General features: G+C 42.9%; 1 protein-coding gene across 1 annotated transcript in view; it reads left to right on the top strand.

Moving 5' to 3' along the window:
- GALNT18 (polypeptide N-acetylgalactosaminyltransferase 18) overlaps positions 1-21,636 on the top strand; it is a 362,912-nt gene that overhangs the window by 257,695 nt on the left and 83,581 nt on the right. The window contains exons 4-6 of the mRNA XM_048484426.1: positions 3,056-3,239; positions 4,551-4,748; positions 8,670-8,784. Coding sequence (XP_048340383.1) covers positions 3,056-3,239; positions 4,551-4,748; positions 8,670-8,784 — 497 coding nt within the window. The remainder of the gene's footprint in view (positions 1-3,055; positions 3,240-4,550; positions 4,749-8,669; positions 8,785-21,636) is intronic.

Genomic DNA, 21,636 nt, shown 5'->3' with positions numbered 1-21,636 from the left:
CTATGGCTTGTGCCCCTGGCAGCAGTAGAGCCTTCAGGAAGTGGCAACCACACATCTGGAATCTCACAGCTGCTCCAGCGTGTGTTAATTTTTCATCAGCAGGCTGTGGCCTATTTTTTACCACCCAGAAAATGATGTGATGGACTCATTTATTCATGGTGAAGTTAGGAGGGTTATTAGTTACTTCCCTCAAGCAGCAATGCTGATTGTGGGCAAATTAGGATCTGCAAACTAGAAGCCTATCCTGGAAGTATTGATCCCCTCCTTTCCTTCCTTCCCTATAAGCAATGAATGTCTCATTAAGTGGGACAGTTAAGTACTTTAGACTCTGGACTTGCTGGTTTTATGGAACTCCCCTCCATTTTTTATGATAATGTATAATCTAGGTTCTGCTTATTTTGAGGCATCCTGCTGAGTTTGTGTACCAGACTACTGCACATCTGATCTAACAGCATCATTGACCTCTTCCCATTGTGACTCTGATCATTGCATCTACATGGAAATCATAGTCAGTGCTAACCAAAATGGAAGTGAACTCACAAATCCTAATCAGGAGGAAACCAGTTAGAAATAGCCATAGTTAGCCATGGTAGAGAGGGGATTTAAATCTGGATCTCCTAGATCAGTGGTGGCGAACCTTTGGCACTCCAGATGTTATGGACTACAATTCCCATCAGCCCCTGCCAGCATGACCAGTTGGCCATGCTGGCAGGGGCTGATGGGAATTGTAGTCCATAACATCTGGAGTGCCAAAGGTTCGCCACCATGGCCCTAGATCATAGCCTGGCACTCTAACTAATATACCATACTGTTTCAGGGGAGGGAAGTGTCTTTTATTCATATTAACTTTGGAATACTTAAGGGTATTAGGTATTTCCTGTTATGAGTTTAGACAACTCTATAATTCTTCCATAGTTGATGGCTATATAAATGTGCCCCTTTATGGTAATACACTCAGGGCTGTACTGTCCATAAAGCTGACTAGGCTCAAGCCTAGGGGCCCCACAGGGACAAGGGCCTGCCCATTTTTTATTTTGCGAAGGCACTGTTACCGGCACCCTAAAACTTTGGCCTTCCTGACAGGAGTTGACTGAGCAAGTGTGCAAGATAGTCGATGGCAAGTTGCAAGGCACACTCATAGTCAGCTGAGGTTTGTTTTGAGTCAGTCTGGGGAGAGAGACAGTGGACCCATAGTGCTCTAGCATCAGGGTTGTGATGTCATGCCGCCACCTCCCTTATTACACCTCCTTGTGCAAAACAGTGTAGTCATTACTTTGATCACATGTGAGTGAATAAAATTGTGAGCAAAATTCTTCAGGCAACCCTCAAAATGATATAGGGCTATGTACTGTGGTCTAGTACCTACCATACCTGGGTCAGTCTGTCAGCTATAGTAGGGTAAAAGATTGAAGTGCAGGAGGGGGCCTGAAATACCTGAAAGCCCAGGACTTGGCCATGTGCTAGTACAGCCCTGAATACACTTTACTCTGCAGCACTGAATATTTTTAATGCTTGAAATCTGCCATTTTACATTTTCACCACAAATAGCAAGTTTATATAGTTGTTGAGTTTACATGCATATTTCGAAAGAAAAATGTATAAGTAAACAAGCTGAATATATTTGACATGTGGTCAGCACAAAAATCAACCACTGGCTTAGCCTTCAATTGTTCAGTGATATTTATAAATTGGGAAGATTTATAAATATCGTCCTGAGCCCTTCGGGGGAGGACAACTCATAAATCGAAAAAATAAAATAAAATAAAATAAATAAGATGAATTTTTGTCTGTGTTACTGTGTTGTCCATGTAGGAATGGATGAACTGGATAACTTATTCAGTTAGGTGTAAACAACTGCTCCTTTGAACAGAAAGCAAGGAATCAATCTATTATGCACATTAAGAGCTCAAAGAAGTCGTGAATAAGGGACATGGAAATTTATCCCAAGGTTCTTCATTAGTGTCACATTTTTCAAGACTAACAATCTGACGTATGCCCAGAGGCATAGTGCCAACAGGGACATCCAAGGAGGCTTGTCCCAGGCGCTGTGGGAGGCAGCGGCGCCGGGCAGGCCACAGCTGCCATTTCCTTACCGCCCGATGGACCGGTGTGGAAACAGCAGCCACGGCCTGCCCAGTGGTGCCGCCTCTCGCTCTGCGGAAGCTGGCAGCGAAGAGTGGGAAAACCCCTCTGTCCGATGAAGCAGGTGACTGCCTACTCCGTGGGGCAGAGGGGGCATTGCAGCGGTGGCCTGCTCCCTGCTGCTGGCGCTCATGCTACGGGAGCCGGTGGGGAGCAGGAAAACCTCTACCCAACAGAGCAGGCGGCTACCTGCTCCATGGGACAGAGGGGGGATGGTGGCATGCCCTTCTCCCTGCTTCACGGAGCAGGAAAACCCCTCTGCCCCGCTCCGTGGAGCAAAGGGGGGATGGAGGGCTCTGCATTTTCTGCCCCCCATGGGTCTACATGCCGTGGCCACCCCCACCTCCATGCACCACCAGGATAAGGTAAGTGGGGGTATGGGGGTATTGCACTCACCTTACAGATTGCTTATTCTACCACTGACAGCAAGTACACCAGCAAGAATCTTTAGTATGAGTCTTTAAAATAGCTGATTTGTCTCAGAAGAGCTCTTAGGTGCATCTCACTGAAACAAATGGCTAAACTTCCATTGTTGCTGATTGATCGTTGCAATTGAAATGCTTTCTGATTAGTCTGGCATCCAATTAGGGAGGTGACTCTGGTTTCCTCCCTGTTTGTGGATACCTTTGGTTTTTTACTGCAGGCTATTGCAGAAACAGTAGCAATCAGCTGCGGTGCCTTGAAATGTATTCCCCTTTACTCCTGTGTCTAGCTGAATTGGTGGCTTTGATTTAGTTCAAGAAACTCATCCAACTCTCTAGCATTCAAAGCTTCCCTGGTCCCCTCCTTTTATGCCATGTTCAAAAGGCATTATACTAAGTTCTCAGCTGTTGCAGGCTGTTTATATCCTGATAGAGATTGCACCTTGGAAGTTAAATTGCTGTTCCTAACTTCATTTGTATTCCTTGTACAGAGGAACTTAAAGAAAAGCTAAAAGAATACGTGGATGAGGTGACAGCACAAAAGCCTGGGTTCATCAAGGTGGTTCGACACGACAAGCAAGAAGGGCTGATTCGTTCTCGTGTTAGTGGCTGGAGGGCAGCAACAGCTCCAGTAGTTGCACTCTTTGATGCTCACGTAGAGTTCAACGTGGGATGGTATGTGTCTTGCTGGGTTTGCATCTATTCCCTCTGTAGAGATTGTTTCAGAACTACAGGAGTGATATTAGGAAGAAATCCTCTAATACTGTGTTAAATTTAGACAGTGGTATATTTTCAAGTGTCATATAATGGAAGTCTGTTCAGGTCAATGGAATTGCTTTCAGTTGCAAAGTGAATGTGCATTGGTTCTTCCTTACAAGCAGGTGTAAGTACATACAAGCTGTATGTTCATTGACTATAATGTGAACATGGTTTATATGGTGTCATGAACTCATCAAGTTCACTGCATGATATCCAGTCAGTTGAGATTGTGTGGTCAGTACAAAGGAGGATTTTAAAAACATGATTTTAAAAAACCTAGTGCCAAAGCAGCAGCTGTTCAGGGCTGCAGACTGGCTATATTTTCAGAAGTTCATATTGTAAGTAGGCTCACTGGATTCAGTGAGCCTACTTACAATATGAACTTCTGAAAATATAGCCAGTTTGACTAGCCTGTAGGCTGCTCCTCAGTTCTTTTGACTGATAACATTAATTTAGATAAATGTGCACCAAAAGTCAAGAGAAACTACATAATGTGATATCACATCTATGATTATATTGGTGTTCTTTTGCATTGACCCTGGAGTATCTTAGAATCGTACAGTTGGAAGGGGTCATTCAAGTCATCTAGTCCAGCAGTAGGTTCAAGGAGAATAATTTCTGGGAAGGCTTTAATTCACATGTCTCTTTACTAATCAAGCAGGATACACACCAGAACCTTCCATTCTTCCAGATAAAATATCCAAAACCCACTCTCTTCCATTAAATAATAAAAATGAATGCCAGAGGAGAAATTTGTTATACAGAAACTATTATCCTTTTGCCACAGGTTTTAATCAATCCTTTGCTAATACAAGCTCCAAATCACTGATACGGTATAGGTCCTTTGAAATGAGTTGGCTATATTAGGATATGCCTTCTTCTTCCAATTATTTTCCCATCTCACCTGGCCAATCATCCTGCATTAAGTTTCTGCTTTGTTTTCTGATGTCTGTTTTGATAAAAGTTTGTCTTTTTAGTGGAGCTGAAGCCTTTCTCTTTAGGACACTTCTGTTATTAAACCTGATCTTCCTGACGTCCTTTGTAACTTAGTACCTTCTTTGTTTGGTATTAAAGAGTGTTAATCATCACTGATAAGAAATATCTGAAGTTAATTTTTTTAACTGAAATCCAAAGGTAGTCTGATTGACTGTCTAGCATAAACATATGTACAGAAAAAGAGGGACAGAAACTGATGTGTAACAATCTCTTTGTGTTCTCTTTGTTTAGGGCTGAGCCAGTACTCACCAGAATCAAGGAAAACAGAAAGAGAGTAATATCTCCTTCATTTGATAACATCAAATACGACAATTTTGAAATAGAAGAGTATCCGCTGTCAGCACAGGGGTTTGACTGGGAGTTATGGTGTCGATATTTAAATCCCCCAAAGTCATGGTGGAAGCTGGAAAACACTACAGCTCCTATAAGGTATAGTTCAAAATTGACTGACAGGATAATTATGGGGTAATCTATCCATAAAAGGACCATATGAGACACCCTGGGTGGCTTTACATATTAGGAAGCACCCATGCTCAAATAATGTTTAATTCTGGACTCATAGGCTGCAGTTCTAAGGCTGTGTTCCTAGAAATAAGCCCCACTGCATAACATGGAACAGTTGTCCTGCTTGTTCTATCACGGTTGTAGTACTATCACAAGCTTGTTCTATCACAGTTGTAGTACTAACACTGAGGAAGAGTTTGTGGTCCTTTTGTTCAGTGATGTCACATGCACTACCCTGTCACTTGTCTACAAAGGTGTACTGGCAAAATGAAGTATTCATGTTTTAATCAAGTTAATGTTTGAAAAAGAGCCTTGGAGGTAGCCTTTAGGAGAAAAAAATCTGTACAGCGCACACTTTGGATGTCTAGGGAAGGCTTCATTTGGATTGTTTAAACTCAGTAGAGAATATTGCAAATTAAATAATAATAGTCTCATAGTATGAATTTCTCCTAGTCATAATACTTCCTTTGTTACAAAGTAATTTCCTTTGCCCTTTGATTATGAGTCTACAATAAAAAATGAATGTATTTCAAACTTGTAGCCCTTTTCCCATAATCACCATTCATTAGACTACCAGCTAAGACTGATATTCACTGTTGGTACATGCTCATAAATAGATGATTTTAAGCTTTATTTGATCTTTATTAGCAGTAAGAGGTTTCTCTCTGTTCTGCTGTTTGTTGTGCTATTATTTTGCTCTGCCCTTTGTTCTGTACTTCCTGAAGACTAGTTTTGAAGTCTAATTAGGGGAATTTATAAAATGAATTACTGTGTGCCCCATTTGTTGCCACCTTCATTCCCATAGTTTTTCTTCTATGTTATTCATGTGTAAATATGCAAGCAATTTTGACATTGCGTGTAAAAGTATGTTAACATTATTTTCCTGTGAAGTCTTATCTGCACACAAACATTTTTGTCCCTTGGTAAAAACCATGCTAGAAGAATCTGGATGTTTAGGAAGTTCAGTGAGTAGTTAGAATGGAGTTTGTACATTTTACCCAGTGATTTTGTAAAACAATGAGGTCACATAAGAAAACTAAGTGCTATGGTGCCCTTCCACAAGTTACATATTACAGGAAAAGCCCAATCCTTCCCCATAGCATTAAGAAAGTTCTTCATTGGCAACCAAGCATGGACATCAGGAATATTTTTGAGCCCTCCTGGGTATGCTTTTCTATGATTCACTCATCTCTGAAAAAATATCCAAAGACTGACTAAATTTCTAATATGAATTGAACATTTTCTAATGTGATATATTTGAACATAATATTAGAAAGTCCAAACTATTCAACTCTCAGATGTGTATGTATTTCCCTGTCTCCTGTTCTTCCACTTTTCAAATGTAAAATAGGTAGGGATACCCAGCAGATAGAATACCAACTTAGACTCCTGCACAATTTTTTCCCAAGAGGTCTCTTTAAAAACTTGGGAAAATTACAAGGTGAACCAAGGAGAATTTACCAGTCACCACATAGGGCATATATAATTTTGGGGAAAAATAAAAGTTCAAAGATTATCTTCTCAATGGTTGTGAAATTTCTCTAGAACTCTTTGATTTTTCTGTCATAGGTCACTTACATAAGGGTGCTATTGGGAAGCTGGGCATGGGGGTGTTGCTGCTTCTCCCAAACACTATGGTGCTTCATGTATATCCCAAATATCCGCCATCTTTCCTTTTGATCATCAATTTTTGATCTTTCTCAAATTTGTTTTGCTGTGATGTTTGGGAAAGACTAAAGCAAAACTAGGGTGACACATATAGATGGGAATTCCATAGCTTCCTGGTGCTACCCACTTTGGCACCACATTTCCTGCCCTGACTTTTGAAGTTGCCATTCCTCCTATTAATTTGAAATCTTTTTAAACATTGGCAATTGAATATCATTATATTGTTTCAACATTACAACAGTGTGTTTACTGAAGTCTCCCAAAGCAGAGGGAGGTGGGGGCACAGGAGGAGGAGATGGCAGGAAGCACAGTGCTTCCCAGCTCCTCACTCTTGAGGGGGAGGGGGCTTGGGGCTGAATGTGCACCCCCATGTGACACATGCAAGTGGTACTGGGTTCTTGAGCCCACTCTGGCCCCCCTCTCTACGCCACTGGATGTTGTACATCTGATTTCCTTAGCATCAAAGTAGGACATTGCCACTTAAGCTGAAGAGGGTTATTATGTAATTTTTACAAAGCTGAACTATAATATTGTGTATTTTCCTTTGAGTGCTTTAATAGTAGCCAGCCACCTGTAATTGTAAACCACTGCTGATTGTAAAACAAGGTGAAAATAGCCTTATCTACAGGAAAAGGAAACATTTTTATCTTTCGAATACACTCAATAATTTTGGTAGAAAGTGGTGTGTGTTTTATTGCATAGAATGAATGTTTTTTTGAAACAGCATTCCAAGGGACATAAGGAATGACTAACATTTTCTTCATGACAAGGTTCACCAAAAATAGCTTTTTGGAGTGCTGAACTGACATTTTGTTATCAGCGCAGAGATACTGATCTACACAAGGAGGGAGAGGAAAATGTTAGGGTGCATAATTTTTGCAGCCTTATGATCACATCCAGACAGGCACTGCAGTTTATCACAGCTTGATCACCGTCACCCTGGAGTCTAGAGAGGTTAACTTACGCTGCAACCACCCCCTGATCTGTTCATTAGTACCCTGTTGCTCTCAGTACACCTCTGTGCTCATGCAGTGACAAAACTGACATTTTCCTGTTTGCCAGTTTACATGAAAAAATATAAACTAGGGGAATAGATTAATTATTCTGTTGCTGTGGAAATGTGATCACTTATATTGTATGACCCATTTTCAACTATTCATTAATAGGCAAAAGGAGAGGGAAGGCAGCATGGTATTGTCCAGTTTTGTCATATCTCAGAAGCTAAGCAGAGTTGGTGGGAGGGTCATCAACAGAGAAGAGTCTGCAGAAGAAGGCAATGGCAAACCACCTCTGCTTCTCACTTGCCTTGAAACACCCTTGCTGGGGTCACCATACATTGGCTGCAACTGATGACACTTCACATACACAATAGACAAAATGACAGACTGTAAAAATGGAATCTTTTTCATTGTTTCCTATTATACGGTAACATAACTGCATGGAAGGATCTCCATGGAATGGAGATATTTACTCCAATAACAATGGAAACTGCTTAAAATTTGCTTTATGAGACTACAATAACATCTGAATCACAAAATGAAACCTTTTGGGGCATCGAAGTTTCACATCTCATTTCACAGTTATCTCAAAAACACTCAGATCTGTGAAAATAGACTGATGATGATGCTAATTGCTGAAACAATAGAAATCTCACTTAGGTCATAACCTGGATGGAATGCTGACTGGGAGTCTCGTGAAATCCATTCTCAAGGAGTAGCAGAATAACAGGGCAATAAATAGAACATAGAAGACTGAATAGTCCTGACTAGCAGAGAGTAAATTAATATCCAGATAGATATTGGAATCTAGTTTGTGAACCAATATATTTATTTTTAGATATTTATTTATTTATTTTATGTATACCCCATCTTTCACCCCAGTAGGGAACCAAGGTGACTTACATATCTCCTCCATAATATCCTTACAACAATTCCAGGCCAATGGAACCCATGACAATGTGGGGATTTGAATCTGCATCTACCATAGTTCAGCACTCTAACCACTATACCACAGTAACAAATGGATTTTTGCAGTAGTATATAGCCCACAACAGCCAATCTTTACTTGTTTACAGTGCCTGTTAAACCACCTTGAGTGAGATCAGCACACTTAAAATTAAAACCACTGGCTAAATTTGTATATCTTAATGTTTGCTGTTGTTTGGTTGTTTTCATGTAGGAGCCCTGCACTGATTGGATGTTTCATAGTAGACCGTGAGTATTTCCAAGAAATTGGTCTACTTGATGAAGGCATGGAGGTGTATGGAGGTGAAAATGTGGAGCTTGGGATCAGGGTAAGAAACTGTCAGGACAAAGTTGGTTGTTTAGTTGGCTAAAATGGGGTCAGTATGGAAAACATTTTGAATTTCACATTTTGCAGTATCTACCTAACCTTTTTTTAACAATTGATAGTTTCACCTAGAGAATTAGATTATCAATGAAGTGGTAAGATGCAGAAGGTAGAAATGATTTATTGCTGAGTTGATTCCTGAAGCATTTTGAATTTCTGTAGAGGAATAAAAATATGAAATCTTTTACACTTTCTCATCATGTTGCAGGAGAAACTGATTAATCTTTATTTGGGAGCTTCTGCAAAAACAAAAAACCCTCCTCTATATTAGATTTCCCCCCATTCTTTATATGTAATTGAATTAAGATTCCTGTCCTGTTTCTCAATGGATTTTGACACCTTGATTTTAGTCTAAAGACCCAGTGAGGGACAAGCAGCATATTAAATGGATGATCTCTGATCAGATCTTCCAGCATTTTGTTTGACTTTAAAATGCAGCTAGAGAAGGATTTGGTTCAAGGCCATGTAACTAGGGGTGCTGAGTTTAACTCTTCCTTTACCTTGCTATTTCCTGTTAGATAGTTGTCATGTGCATGATAAGTATGTCAGTCAACCAGAAGGTTTCCAGCAAATCAAGAGTGAGCCATTTGGCATTTTTGGGTAGAGTACTTCCAGTTTCTGTCCGTTATTTCAGAATCTCCAGTGGTTTCATTGGAGGGGAGGGGTCTCTGAGCTATTACATTATCTTTGGGTAGTGATACATAGAACTTGTAAGCCATGTGTGGCTTTTTGACTTATCACCTGTAGCTCTTTTTAACACCATTCCCCAATATGGCATCTCCTCCATATTTCAGGGAAATGGGCAAGGTTCTTGCCCAGTGAGGACTTGTGGTTGGCAATTGGTTCCCACCATAAAACAGCTGCCATCAGCTGTAAACCTCCCTAAAATGTCAGCATCCCATAAGGGAAGGAAGTAAATGTGACCCTTTTGGTTGGTGGTAATTGTGAATGCCTTTGTGGGCCATGGAGTGAGTACCATTGATCTAGTGCTTGTTAGAGCTCTTACAGGAAATGATAGATATTGTTTGTTTCATATTGGGAGAGTCTAAAGCTTTCATCTATCATGTGTACAAAAACAAATCCCTAAAGTGTACTATAAAGTTTGGGAATCTGTCTCTTTTTCTGTATCTGCACGCCTGCCTGCTAGTTCATACAAGTAGAGTATTTCTCTCTACAGGGCATTCAGGCAGCTTATTAACTTCTGTCCATTCCTACCCATTGTGGAAGCTATGGTTGGGAATGTCTCTGTTCTACCCCATCTATTGAATAATTAATTCCAAGCCATTAGCAGCCAGTTGTATAAAAGTGCATGGAAAACACACTTGGGGAAAAAAAATAATTGATTGTGCAGCTTTGTGGAAGGGCCAGGCATCAAACCATAATCCAGATGATTCTGGAACAGTAGCTGCCAAAAAAAGTGACATTGCATCAGTGTTTGTAAGAATATCCCTCTTCTTCTGAAGCACCTAGATCAGGGGTAGGGAACCTGCGGCTCTCCAGATGTTCAGGAACTACAATTCCCATCAGCCCCTACCAGCATGGCCAATTGGCCATGCTGACAGAGGCTGATGGGAATTGTAGTTCCTGAACATCTGGAGAGCCGCAGGTTCCCTACCCCTGACCTAGATAGTGTTCCTTCCTTTCCAGAAAGAATCCTCAATAGTCCTGGTGGGAATGGCTCTCATGGCCAGATATAGGATTCTCTCTACCTTTGACATGAATAAGAAGCTGCCTTACATGGAGTCTGGGCTAACTCAGAATTGCCTGCTTTGTCTGGGTTTCATGCAGGGGGTTTCCCTAATGTTTGCTGCCTGAGATCCTTTACCTGGAGATTCTAGGAACTGAAACAGATAACTTCTCTATGAAGAACATAAGCTGTACCTCAAAGCCACTGAAGTGGAACAGGAGAGCTGAAGCTACCCATCTGCACAAGGACACATCACTTCTTGTGTGTCTCCACTCAGCATTGCCCCTCTCCTTCCCCTGCACACTCCAATTTAATTAGTTACAAAGCAAACCTTAAATACTTGTTATATTCAAACTGGAAAACTCTGCTTTGTGATTGCCTTTCAGAGTAGGAGGTCAAATCATGGTTCAAAGCTGGTTTCCAATCCTGGAAGGAATTGAGGGAAGGAATTGTATAAGAAAAAGCTTAACAAGCACTTAGAAGAAAACACACTACAACTTTATTGTGGTAAATAAATTGGCCATAGCTGTTAAAATTTTATTGGCATAAGGAACAAAAAGTGTAAGACGCAGCATGGGGGTCTTATCTGTGCACTGGGCAGCCCAAAAGCTGTTCCTCAGCACCCGCTTTCCTCAAAGCCGCCTGTTTGAGGACAAAACCATAAACCAGTGCAGCAATGAGGGGAAATTCCGTATGGGTGGTGGGCCACTGCCTGAAGATTCCCCATTGCTGGGGGTGCAAGACTACTCAGCCCATGCCTGGGCAACCTGACCCCTGGCTCGCTCCACCCCAAACCTCGTAACGAGGTTCCACCAAAAAAGTTTGCACGCAGCTTACCTGAACCAAAGGATCAGTCCCCAATATGCAAACTGCCAAAAGAGCCAGGTGGAACCCTGCTCCCACCCAACGTTTCTGTTGCTTAAGTCAACAATACAACTCCACCTGCAGGCTATGCAGCCAAAGATCCTTGCCCCAATCTGACGAGTGTACCCCATCCCCACGATATAAAACCTCCATTCTATGCGAAATGTCACTCTGCCAGATGCATATGCTCCCTTGATTTTGTAACCAGCGAGTCATTATCCAGCAAGTCCTTTGCCTGGTCAAGTCCACCTGTTCAGAGGCAGTGGCCCTGCACCACGAATATTTGTCCAACAGCTTGGACCAAAAGATAGTCATTCTGGGTAAAAGGTCCTTAATAGTCCTCAAGTCCTCTAACATTGCTTGAAGTAGGGCGATATGTCGAGTGTTAGGCAAGTTGTTTCTCCCAAGGTGTGTACACACTAATGATAACTGCATGTTTCAGAAGATCCCTGCAGTGTTTGACTAGCATCTATTCAGGTCTTTATGCTGAGAAACTCCTGTTAATCTTCCCTTGAACTGTAGAGTTGTGCTGAATGCATTGTGACTGCTATTGGTTCCAGTAGTGTATTGTCAAATTTCCCGTTCTAACAATAAATCACTTGATTGATTCAAGGTTTTTATTGAAGACATGTCAGGAACGTGGAAAGAGAGTTCTGGCGAGAACCATGCCCAATCTTGATAATATGAGTGTAAGATCTCCACTCCCACATGAGGAGCAGGCAGTTCATGTTGTCCGGCCTGGAATCTCTTCCCAGCCACAAAACTCCAAGAGCACAGCTAGAAGTGATAACACTGCACCTGCAAAAGTGAAAGTGATTCCCCCCCCCCCTGCAATGGCACCATCATGACATGTATGCACAATAGCCATTTCCACAGCAGGCTTGCATTGTCTGGATTGCAAATGTAAAAGCAAAGACAAGTGATAGTAAATAAGCGGTAGGAACATCTATGAATACAGTGTTGAGACTAGGAAAAGTACTGTAGAAGCTATAACACTCCCCAGTCCCCCTCTCACCAGTCAAAGATGCAGCATTACTGCAGCAGATAAAAGGGCAAGTTCAGTTACGTTGCAAATGAAATAGGAATTCCTCTGGCAGAGGGTCTGGAGTTATTATGAGACTACTAAAAGCTGTCTCAACTTGTGGGCTGTACTTGAGAATAGATGACACTGATTTTTGAGCTGAATGACTTACTGTTTCTTTACCCTGGCAAGGAGTTTGATCGGTGCTACCCATGAGGCTTTCCCAATAATTTGCATGACAGAAAAGGGCCCCAAAGCTCTCAAGTAATATACTACCCAGTCAGCTTTGCTTAGCCTGGACTGAAGTTAATGGCTGAAGATCACTTTGACAGACAGGGCTGGAGAAAAGTACAAGCCTCTGTGCAATTGAAACTTTGGGGTCTGCCGGATCACTTAAATAAGACCCAAGCATTGCTTTAATTTCCTGATATCTTTTTCTGCAGTCTCCAGAGAAGTTAGCCTGGCCTACAAAAGAAAACCAAATGCTTTCATCTTTAAAATGTCGCCACGAGCAATGGAAGCAGACTTTGGCTGTTTCTGTCCTGGTGAGAATTTCAATTTCCAGCTGCATCAAAACAAATTACAATGTTGTAATGGACAAATAATCTTAGCAGTGTGTCACCAACTTACCACACAGTGTTCAAAATAACCCACAGAATACCAGGACTTATATCTATTTACAAGGCAGACTTCAGCTTTTGTGGAAGCATAACATAGTCAGTGCTAGATTATGCAGATATGATGCGGCTAGCCTCTACCCGGCCCTGCCTGGTAGAACGCTCTTCCTCCAGCTGTTAGGGGCTTGTGGGATCTTGGTGAGTTCCACAGGGCCTGCAAAACTGAGCTGTTCCGCCTGGCTTTTGGGGAGGCTGGCCACCGATTGCCCGCCCTCCTTACAGCCCCCACATACCATCTAACTGGCATATTGCTGTTCCAATCCTGCAGAGGGATTTTTCAGATACCGCTAAATTATTTTTATGGAACTGCTTTGTGTTGATTGTGTTGATTGGTTTTACTGTACTCTGCCCAGAGCCCTTCTGGGGTAGGTGGTCTAATAATAATAATAATAATAATAATAATAATAATAATAATAATAATAATAATAATAATAATAATAATAATAATAATAATAATAATAATAATAATAATAATAATAATAATAATAATAATAATAATAATAATAATAAAGTCGACAGCAAGAAAACATGGGAGTGGCTCAGAAGAGGAACTCTAAAGAAGGAAACTGAAAGCCTGATTTTTGCTGCCCAGGAGCACGCATTATGAACAAACGCAATAAAGACACAAATTGAAAAGTCCTACAATGATCCAAAGTGCCACCTCTGCAAAGAGAGTGATGAAACCATGGAGCACATCATCTGCTGTTGCAAGAAAATAGCCCAAACTGACTATCTTGAACATCACAATAGGCTAGCAGCAATGGTGCACTGGAACCTTTGCAAAAAGTATGGTTGCCCTGTAGCAAGACCTGGTACAAGCACAAGCCGGAGAAGACCACAGAAAATGAAGAAGCAAAAATATTCTGGGACTTTAGAATACAGACAGACAAACACCTGGCACATAACACCCCAGACATAACAGTGGTAGAGAAAAAACATGTTTGGATCATAGATGTTGCAGTGCCAGTTGACAGAAGGATAGAGGACAAAGAGCTGGAAAAGATCACAAAAGTTTCTAGTCAGTTACCCACATTATCAATCACACACTCACAGACACGTACTGGCACGAGGAAATTTGAACAAAATAAATAAAAGTTTATTTTTGAAATAGAAGAATCTCCTTTAACTGGCTCAGAAATAACCTTCAAATAAGCTTTTGATATTTGGTGGTTCTTCAGACTTAACACACACTCAGACACACGCAGGTGTCTTTCAATAAACGAATTAGCTTTAATATGATTTACTTTTCTCCACAAACACACCCTTGACCTTATTCTTCCACTGTTTCACACACCCTCAGTCCTGGCCCTGTGAGTTTCAGGCATTACACAGCCTCCCTCACTCACACACACCAAACTGCCTAGAGGTTTGGGGCTCTCTCCAGACTGGTATGGTAGAGGGGCTGGACAGACTCCTAGATCCAGTCAGTGTCCACTGACAAGCCTCTGGCCGGCGCTTCGCTCTGCACCAAAAGCCAGGGTCTTCCTTGGCCTTGCACAAGCTTCCTCCGCTTGAAAAGAGTTACTAGAATTCTGTCAGCTATCTGAGCTGGATCAGACTCTCTCTTCACAAGAGTCAGAACTGAGAGACTCCACTCTTCAGACTCTGCTCTCATACTGAAGACAAGCTGTTCAGATGCAGGCAAAGCGTTAGGAACAAAATCCACCAGACCACAGCCACACAGCCCGGAAAACCCTCCAGAACCAGTTGAACACAAGCTGTTCTCAAACTGATCTGTTCAGATCTGATCTGTACTGAGCAGAACTCCAAGCTGTTCACTTCAGCACACACAAGACTGTTCTGCTGTCTCCTTCCCTCCTGACAGGATCTGTTCTGTCTGTCTTGTCAGCATTATATCGCCCCCTAACATTGGCCATAGGCAACTGTGCCTCCCAACAACCAATCACATTGCTTCTATGTAAATTTGGGCCTGTTTCATTACTTTAAGTGTCACCCAAGCCTCTATAAGCAGGACTGTTTCACACCAACCCTTCAAGGTGGGGCAAGTCCGTTACAGCCAACAACCAGCTAAAAATCTGGCAGCTGTGAAATCTACAATAATAATAATAATAATAATAATAATAATAATAATAATAATAATAATAATAATAATAATAATAATAATAATAATAATAATAATAATAATAATAAATCTCATTCCTATCCCTCTGATCGACATGCAAAATGATTTTTTGAATCATATGCAAATGAATAATAGACATTATTCCAACACAAGGTGAAAAGATCACCATGTAAACTATCACTGTACTTCTGGGGTTCAAAAACTGGGGACTTTGGGCCAAATCTGGTTCCCTAATAGACCTGCTCTAGATCAAATCTGGTTCACTTGCTCTTCACATTCCCATTTACAGCCTGAAAAGGTACAGAGAAATTTACAGCTACAGCTACCGAAGACAAAACTACTTTAGAGGAGGGAGCTTGACAATCTCACTCTTTATCCTTCACTACCTTGTTAAAGCAGACCTCCAGGAGAATAACAGCTGACAAGAGATTTAAATACATCATTACCTAATAAGAGCTGAGAGGCAGCATTATGATCCGTAGTATATGTCTAAAATTCCGATAAATCCCCAAAGGAACAGAACAGCTACTAAAAAGTTACAAGTGAAACAGAAAAGCTAATAATTGAAGATGTGACCTTAGGACATCCTTTCAGAATTCTGGATGACTGTACATTCTCAGAACATATGAAATCATTTCCTTTAATTTGATGAATCCTCCAGCAATTTCTGCTAACAGAAATATGGATTGTTTTAAGATTAGCAGGTGTCAAAAGCCATCTAAAGAGTACATTGAATTAGTCTCTTTCAGCTGTGACAAGGGTGTTTCTTTCTGTCTGTGGTCTTGCTCCTTGAGTCTTCATACTTCAAAGAGACCAGCTGTGTTGAGAGTAGGGATGTATGACTGTGCTCTTTATTTCTTTTAGTTTTGCATGCTTCCATTCTGCGTGTTTTCTCCCTGTCATTACCACTCAAATGAAAACAATTTGATAAGTGTAGAGCAATATGAATAAAAGAAAAATGGAAGCTGGTTTGACTAATAGTTTTCCCAGTTCTCTCTATGAAGAACTCGTCATCCTGGCCAGTATATACAACTATTTTACAAACAGTGCAAATTTTATATCCAGGGGTAAGACAGGCTACCTCGCAAATAGGCTAGATAAAGGCGTTTTCCAAACTATGCCAGAAACTGTTATTCTTTATCATGTTTTCTGACGTGGGACATTCACTTGGTTGCCACCACGCAAAACTATTCTTGTCTGCCACAGTGGCAGAGCTATAAGGGGGCAGGGGTACACCGTGCACCGGGCATGCACTGGTGGATGTGGAAAATTGCCCCAGCCCCCTTATCCCCTTGCCCCGGCTCACCAGGCCTGGCCCTGCCTCACCAGTCTGGCCCATTTTCAGCTGGCAGAAAGCTATTTTCAGCCAGTAGAAAAAGGTAAGTGCAGGGGCAGGCAGGGTCGCAGGGGTGAGGGACAGTGCCGTGCGGGGCGGCGCCCGGGTGCCATTTTGCCCCAGCGCCATTTTGCCCCCTATACCCCAGTCTGCCCTGTTACAAGAAATATTTTAGTTCTGTTTACCTGTCTTGATAACTATGGAAATAGCAGATCACTTGCCAAAACTTTCTGTCATGATTGTGCTATACAGCAACATACAAAAGCAATTCATAGCTACATTGCAGTCAACAGGCTTTTGTGCTATAATTTTTCTGTAGTGCCCAAATGATATTTGCCTTTACAAAACATTTTGCAGACTTATGGCATCAATAGCTTGGAGCATTTATGAACAATAATTAATGTATGATGTATTTACCAAATATATTATTTATGACAGCATAATTATACAATCTATTGTTGGCAGATCTGATTACTGTTATTTCCATTTTATGAAAATGAGCTGATCATAGCCTTTTAATCAAGCAAATATAACTGTAACTGAATGCAAATAACCATAAAATGAGTTGTACACAAGCATCAGAATGTCAAAAGAAAACAAAATTCTCTGCTCTGAAACACTTTTTGTTGAACATATTGTTTCAAAGCACAATATTGTTTCTAAATGAATACATGCTTCAGTCACTCCTTCTCTCTGCCTGCCCATTCTGGGGTTATCCAGGCCAATGCCCACATACTCTGATGTGGGGCAGCTGCCAAGGCCCAGGTCTTCCAGTGGGGTCCATTGCCACCACTCCCTGCAGCTTGCTTCCCTGGCTGCCTATCTGCTTGTTGTGAGCCTTCCTAGCACCCACACTTCCTGCTATATGCAGTGCCCAGCACAGCATGACAGCATTGGGAGCATTGGAAAAATGGCCAGATTGGTGGGGGAAGGATGGATGGATAGGCAGTTTGAAGGGAGAATGAAGACATGTGGGCAGGGAGGGCAAAGTAGCAAGCAGAGCAGAGGAGGGAAGAGGGGGCTGGGTTTGCTCTGCCCAGGGCTTTTCAAGACCTGAAACTCACCATGGGGGGTAAGTCAGCTGTCCCACTACACACCAGTTTTCAAGTGATCCTTCTTAACATCCACCTGTTCTCATATCACATTCTCTTCTCATTCTGGCCACAAATAGGTATTTCTGTTTATGGATTTAACCACTGTATGCTGCAGAGGATTCAAAGCAGCTTACAATACAAAAAATATTGTAAACAAACTAAGAACAGTGATCCCTCCCTCCCCTCCTCTCTCTTTCTCTTGGCCAGCAGATTTTCCACTCAGATCCAGGTTCGGACTCTCAGGCCTTGAGCCGCTTAGTGCTCTCTGGGCACCAGCAAGGGGTACTTCAGTGACAGCTCACAGTTGAGGTTTTACACCAGCTGGCTGATGTCCCTGTCTCCTCCTGTTCCCATCCCCTCAGTTGTTCATGACAAAAGAGCCTTGCCAAGAAAATAAAAAGGCAGGAAATTCTACACATGGATATTGATGTATGAAACAGTTGCTTGGACTTAGATGAAGGATACAGAAGTTTTCAATGTGAGAAGAATAATTGCAAAAATACTTTGTATCTTGAATCTCACAGGCAACGTTAACTATAGTACTCAAGGATGTGATTTTGAAATTATCGTCATTTTGCCATAGAAACAGACCTATTTTGATAATGGAACAAAAATTACTTTCTTCTCTCTGTGTGTGTGCTTCCATTGCATCCCATTCTGTGTAACATTGCTCTCTGTGGCTTTTTGTATTTGTTTGTGTCAAGTCTCCAGGGACATGATTTTCTCTTCCCCTTCTTTTCTCCATGAATGCCTTAGCAGGCTTCCTGCAGCTACTGCATGTATAATTACACAGAGAATTGGCATTACCCATTCACCTATGAATCATCTTTATGATCTCTCTGCTTCTGGGGATGGGATGGGATTATATTATTTAAAGGTCTTCTAAGTCCGGAAAAGGTTATTGATGCAACAACAGTTGATTTGTGGTACAACACCCACCCCCTTGGCCCATGATAAACAGCAAGTGGAAACACTCAGAAATTTAGCAGATTCATATGCCTTGCCTATTCATATCCACTGAAACATGGGTTTGCTGTTTTTGACATTATAGGGGGATCTGGTTAGGAGCAGAATTCCTAATATACACAAATGCGAGTTAACTATACTATACGAGTTAACTATGACTGATTAATAACAGCAGTTATTGCTACTATCAGCAGCTAAAAGGGATTTTAACTATAGTGTTAGAAAACCATTCCCTGGGTACCCTAACAAAGCCAGCATCCTAAGTATTAACCCGGATTCCGGGTTAAACCCTGGTTTAACCCGGAATCCGGCTGAGCTTGCAGTGGTTGAGCCGGGAGTTCTACGGCCTGGGAAGGCAGTGAGAGAGCCAAGCAGACCGTGTTCCAGGAGACACATTTCTCTTGCTGAATATTTGGGACTAAACCTGCCAGGACTAACTATCGGCAGGAGTTTCCTAACGGCTATTACAGCCCATATACCACCGACCACTTCATTGTTTTGTATTAGAGGTTCGGGGAACTGGTGGCAACAGTTCTCATCCTGTGCTGCGAATATGATCTAGCGCCCTCTCCTGGCTCTTACGTGGATGCTGCAGCAGCCTGTAGAGTACCTCAACTATTCTGCTACATGGACACTATATATATACTATCTATGGCCCACTGGTGAGAGCTTTGGGCATTTACATTCATACCATCTATAGCCCACTGGTGAGAGCTTTGGGCAATTATATCACATAGTGGAAATCCCGGACATTATAAGCTGCTCCTTTCTATTGCTTAACCACCGGGCCTATAATTGCTATTGTAATTGTTATTTGTGATTGCTGTTTGTGGGGGTTGTATTAGGGGTGGTTAATGTTAGTATATTGTAAGGTATTGGAGTGAGCTTGCTCCAGCCACATATTGTAAAATAGCAACTGATTTAATTTGGTTAGATTAGGAATAGGACTGAGTCCACTATAGTGGAGGAGTCCTAGTAGGCTTAGATTAGGAAATGGAAAGAAGATGGGGGAGAGAATTGGGGGCACCATGGTTTGGGGCTGAGGATCCCAGTACTAATGGGACGGCAGGAGTAGTAGTATGGCGGTAGAAGCGGCGGCCATATGATAGGACAGCGGACGAGAAGTAGATGTGCTCGTTTGCTCTGACCTCCGACCTATCAGCCTAAAGGCGCAGGATGGCTGGGTTCAGGGATACTCTTGCTTCGTCTCCTGGTGCTGATTAGACTGCCAGGTCCATAAACAATAAGACCGCATGAGTACTCCGGAGATTTTCTCGGAGATCTCGCAAATGGACCTGCAAGCTTGTGTCACCTGGCGAAACCTGGCAGTGCGTGGCTGGAGACCGTAGTCTTAGGCTGTAGAAGTCGTCGCCCCCAGGTTTCATGCGTGCGGCTCCCACCAGTCTCGAACCCAGGGCCGGGGTGGTGGTGTAGCAATGTTCATCCGCCAATTCCATTCCCCTTCAGGGGCAGTCCCCGTCCCGGAGATCACCCGGGTGCATGGACGTGTGTCGGCCTGGGAGTGGTTGGCCATGGAGAGAGGTTGCTGGCGGTCGCTTCTGGGTGCAATTACCGGTGGCCCTAAGCGCTTACCGGGGAGCTGACGGCATTCATCGCGGCTGCCCTAGAGGTGGTGGCTGACTGGGCGTTGAGGTTTCCCCAGGCTTATTATCCTGGGTGACTTCAATGTCCATGTTGACACCGCCTCATGTATGGCGACTGCTTCGCCCGGACCTAGTGTCATCCATGGCGACTCTGAGAGCACTCTCCTTAATAAATTCTGGCCCCACCCGATGAGGCCGGGCACACGCTTCAGATTTGGTCTTTGGGTCGGGGGTTAATCTGGTGCGTATCCTCTATTGATGATAGAGTGCCATGGTCCGACCACTGGCATGCCCCTGAAGCTGCGGCTTGACATGCTTTCGCGCCGCCCCTGTCTAGGCGCACTGGGCTGATTTATGCCCGCCTACACAGAGACTTATATGGATCCAATTGGTTTCCTGAATGCTCTGCGGGACCACTGAACCCGCCCGGCAAGCACTCGATGAGCAAGTGGAGGATTGGAATTCCGCCTCTCTGATGCCATCGAGACTGTTGCTCCCCAGCGTCCTCTGCGCCCCGCCTTCACCGGCGGAGGCTCCATGGTATACAGAGGAGCTGCGCCAGATGAAACGGAGTGCTCAGGCGTCTAGAAGCGAAAGTGTGGAGGAAAGCTCGTGACGTAATGGCTCGCTGAACATCCTGGATAGAGGACGCTTTATGAAAGCTCTATGAGGATGGCTGACGAAGAAGGCCGAAGAAGGGTTTCTCTATCCTCTCGCGCATCCTGCTAGCTCTCGCCCGAGCTCAATTGTTTGGGATAATCTCGATCTTTGACACCTGCTTTATCAGAGGGTTCTACAAATCGTGAATTGGCTATTAGCTGTAGAGGCATTTATGAGCTTTTTTTTGCAGACAAAGTCGGCTGTGGCTCCGCCAGGACCTTTCCCTGCCACCTTAACTACAATTAGTGAACTGGAGGCTCCCTTGCCGTCTTCTGGCCCTTGTTTGGCCCGGTTTTCCCTGCTCTCGAAGCGCTGCTGTTGACCAGGATCTTGGCTGCTGTTGCAGACCTACTACCTCGTCCTCTGGATCCGCGTCCTTCCTGGCTAATTAAAACTTGCCGGGAGGAATTACGACCACACCTCTTGAAACTCATCAATGACTCTCTTGAGGAAGGAGTTTTTCCAGATGGGTTGAAGGAGGTAGTGGTCCGCATACACTTGAAAAGAGCATCGTTAGATCCTGGAGAGAGATCTGTGGCCAATTACGCCCGTCTCGAATCTTTTCGTTTTTTTCTGGGGAAGGTAATTGAGAGAGTGGTGTTAGGAGCAGCTTCAGGGTTTCCTGAGATGAAACATCAGCTTCGACCCTATCCAGTCCGGCTTCCGTGCTGGGCATGGGACGGCGAGCGGTTCTCGTCGCTGTCACAGATCACGCTCCGTATGTCACAACTTGACCGAGAAAGCGGATGCGTAGCTGCTGGTGTTGGTTAGATCCTCACGCGCAGCGCTTTGATGTCGATCGCA

This window comes from Sphaerodactylus townsendi, linkage group LG02 (genome assembly GCF_021028975.2).
Source record: "Sphaerodactylus townsendi isolate TG3544 linkage group LG02, MPM_Stown_v2.3, whole genome shotgun sequence".
In the NCBI taxonomy this organism is placed as follows: domain Eukaryota; kingdom Metazoa; phylum Chordata; class Lepidosauria; order Squamata; family Sphaerodactylidae; genus Sphaerodactylus; species Sphaerodactylus townsendi.
Note: the sequence above shows the minus strand (reverse complement) of the source record. Positions and strands in the feature narration are given on the sequence as shown.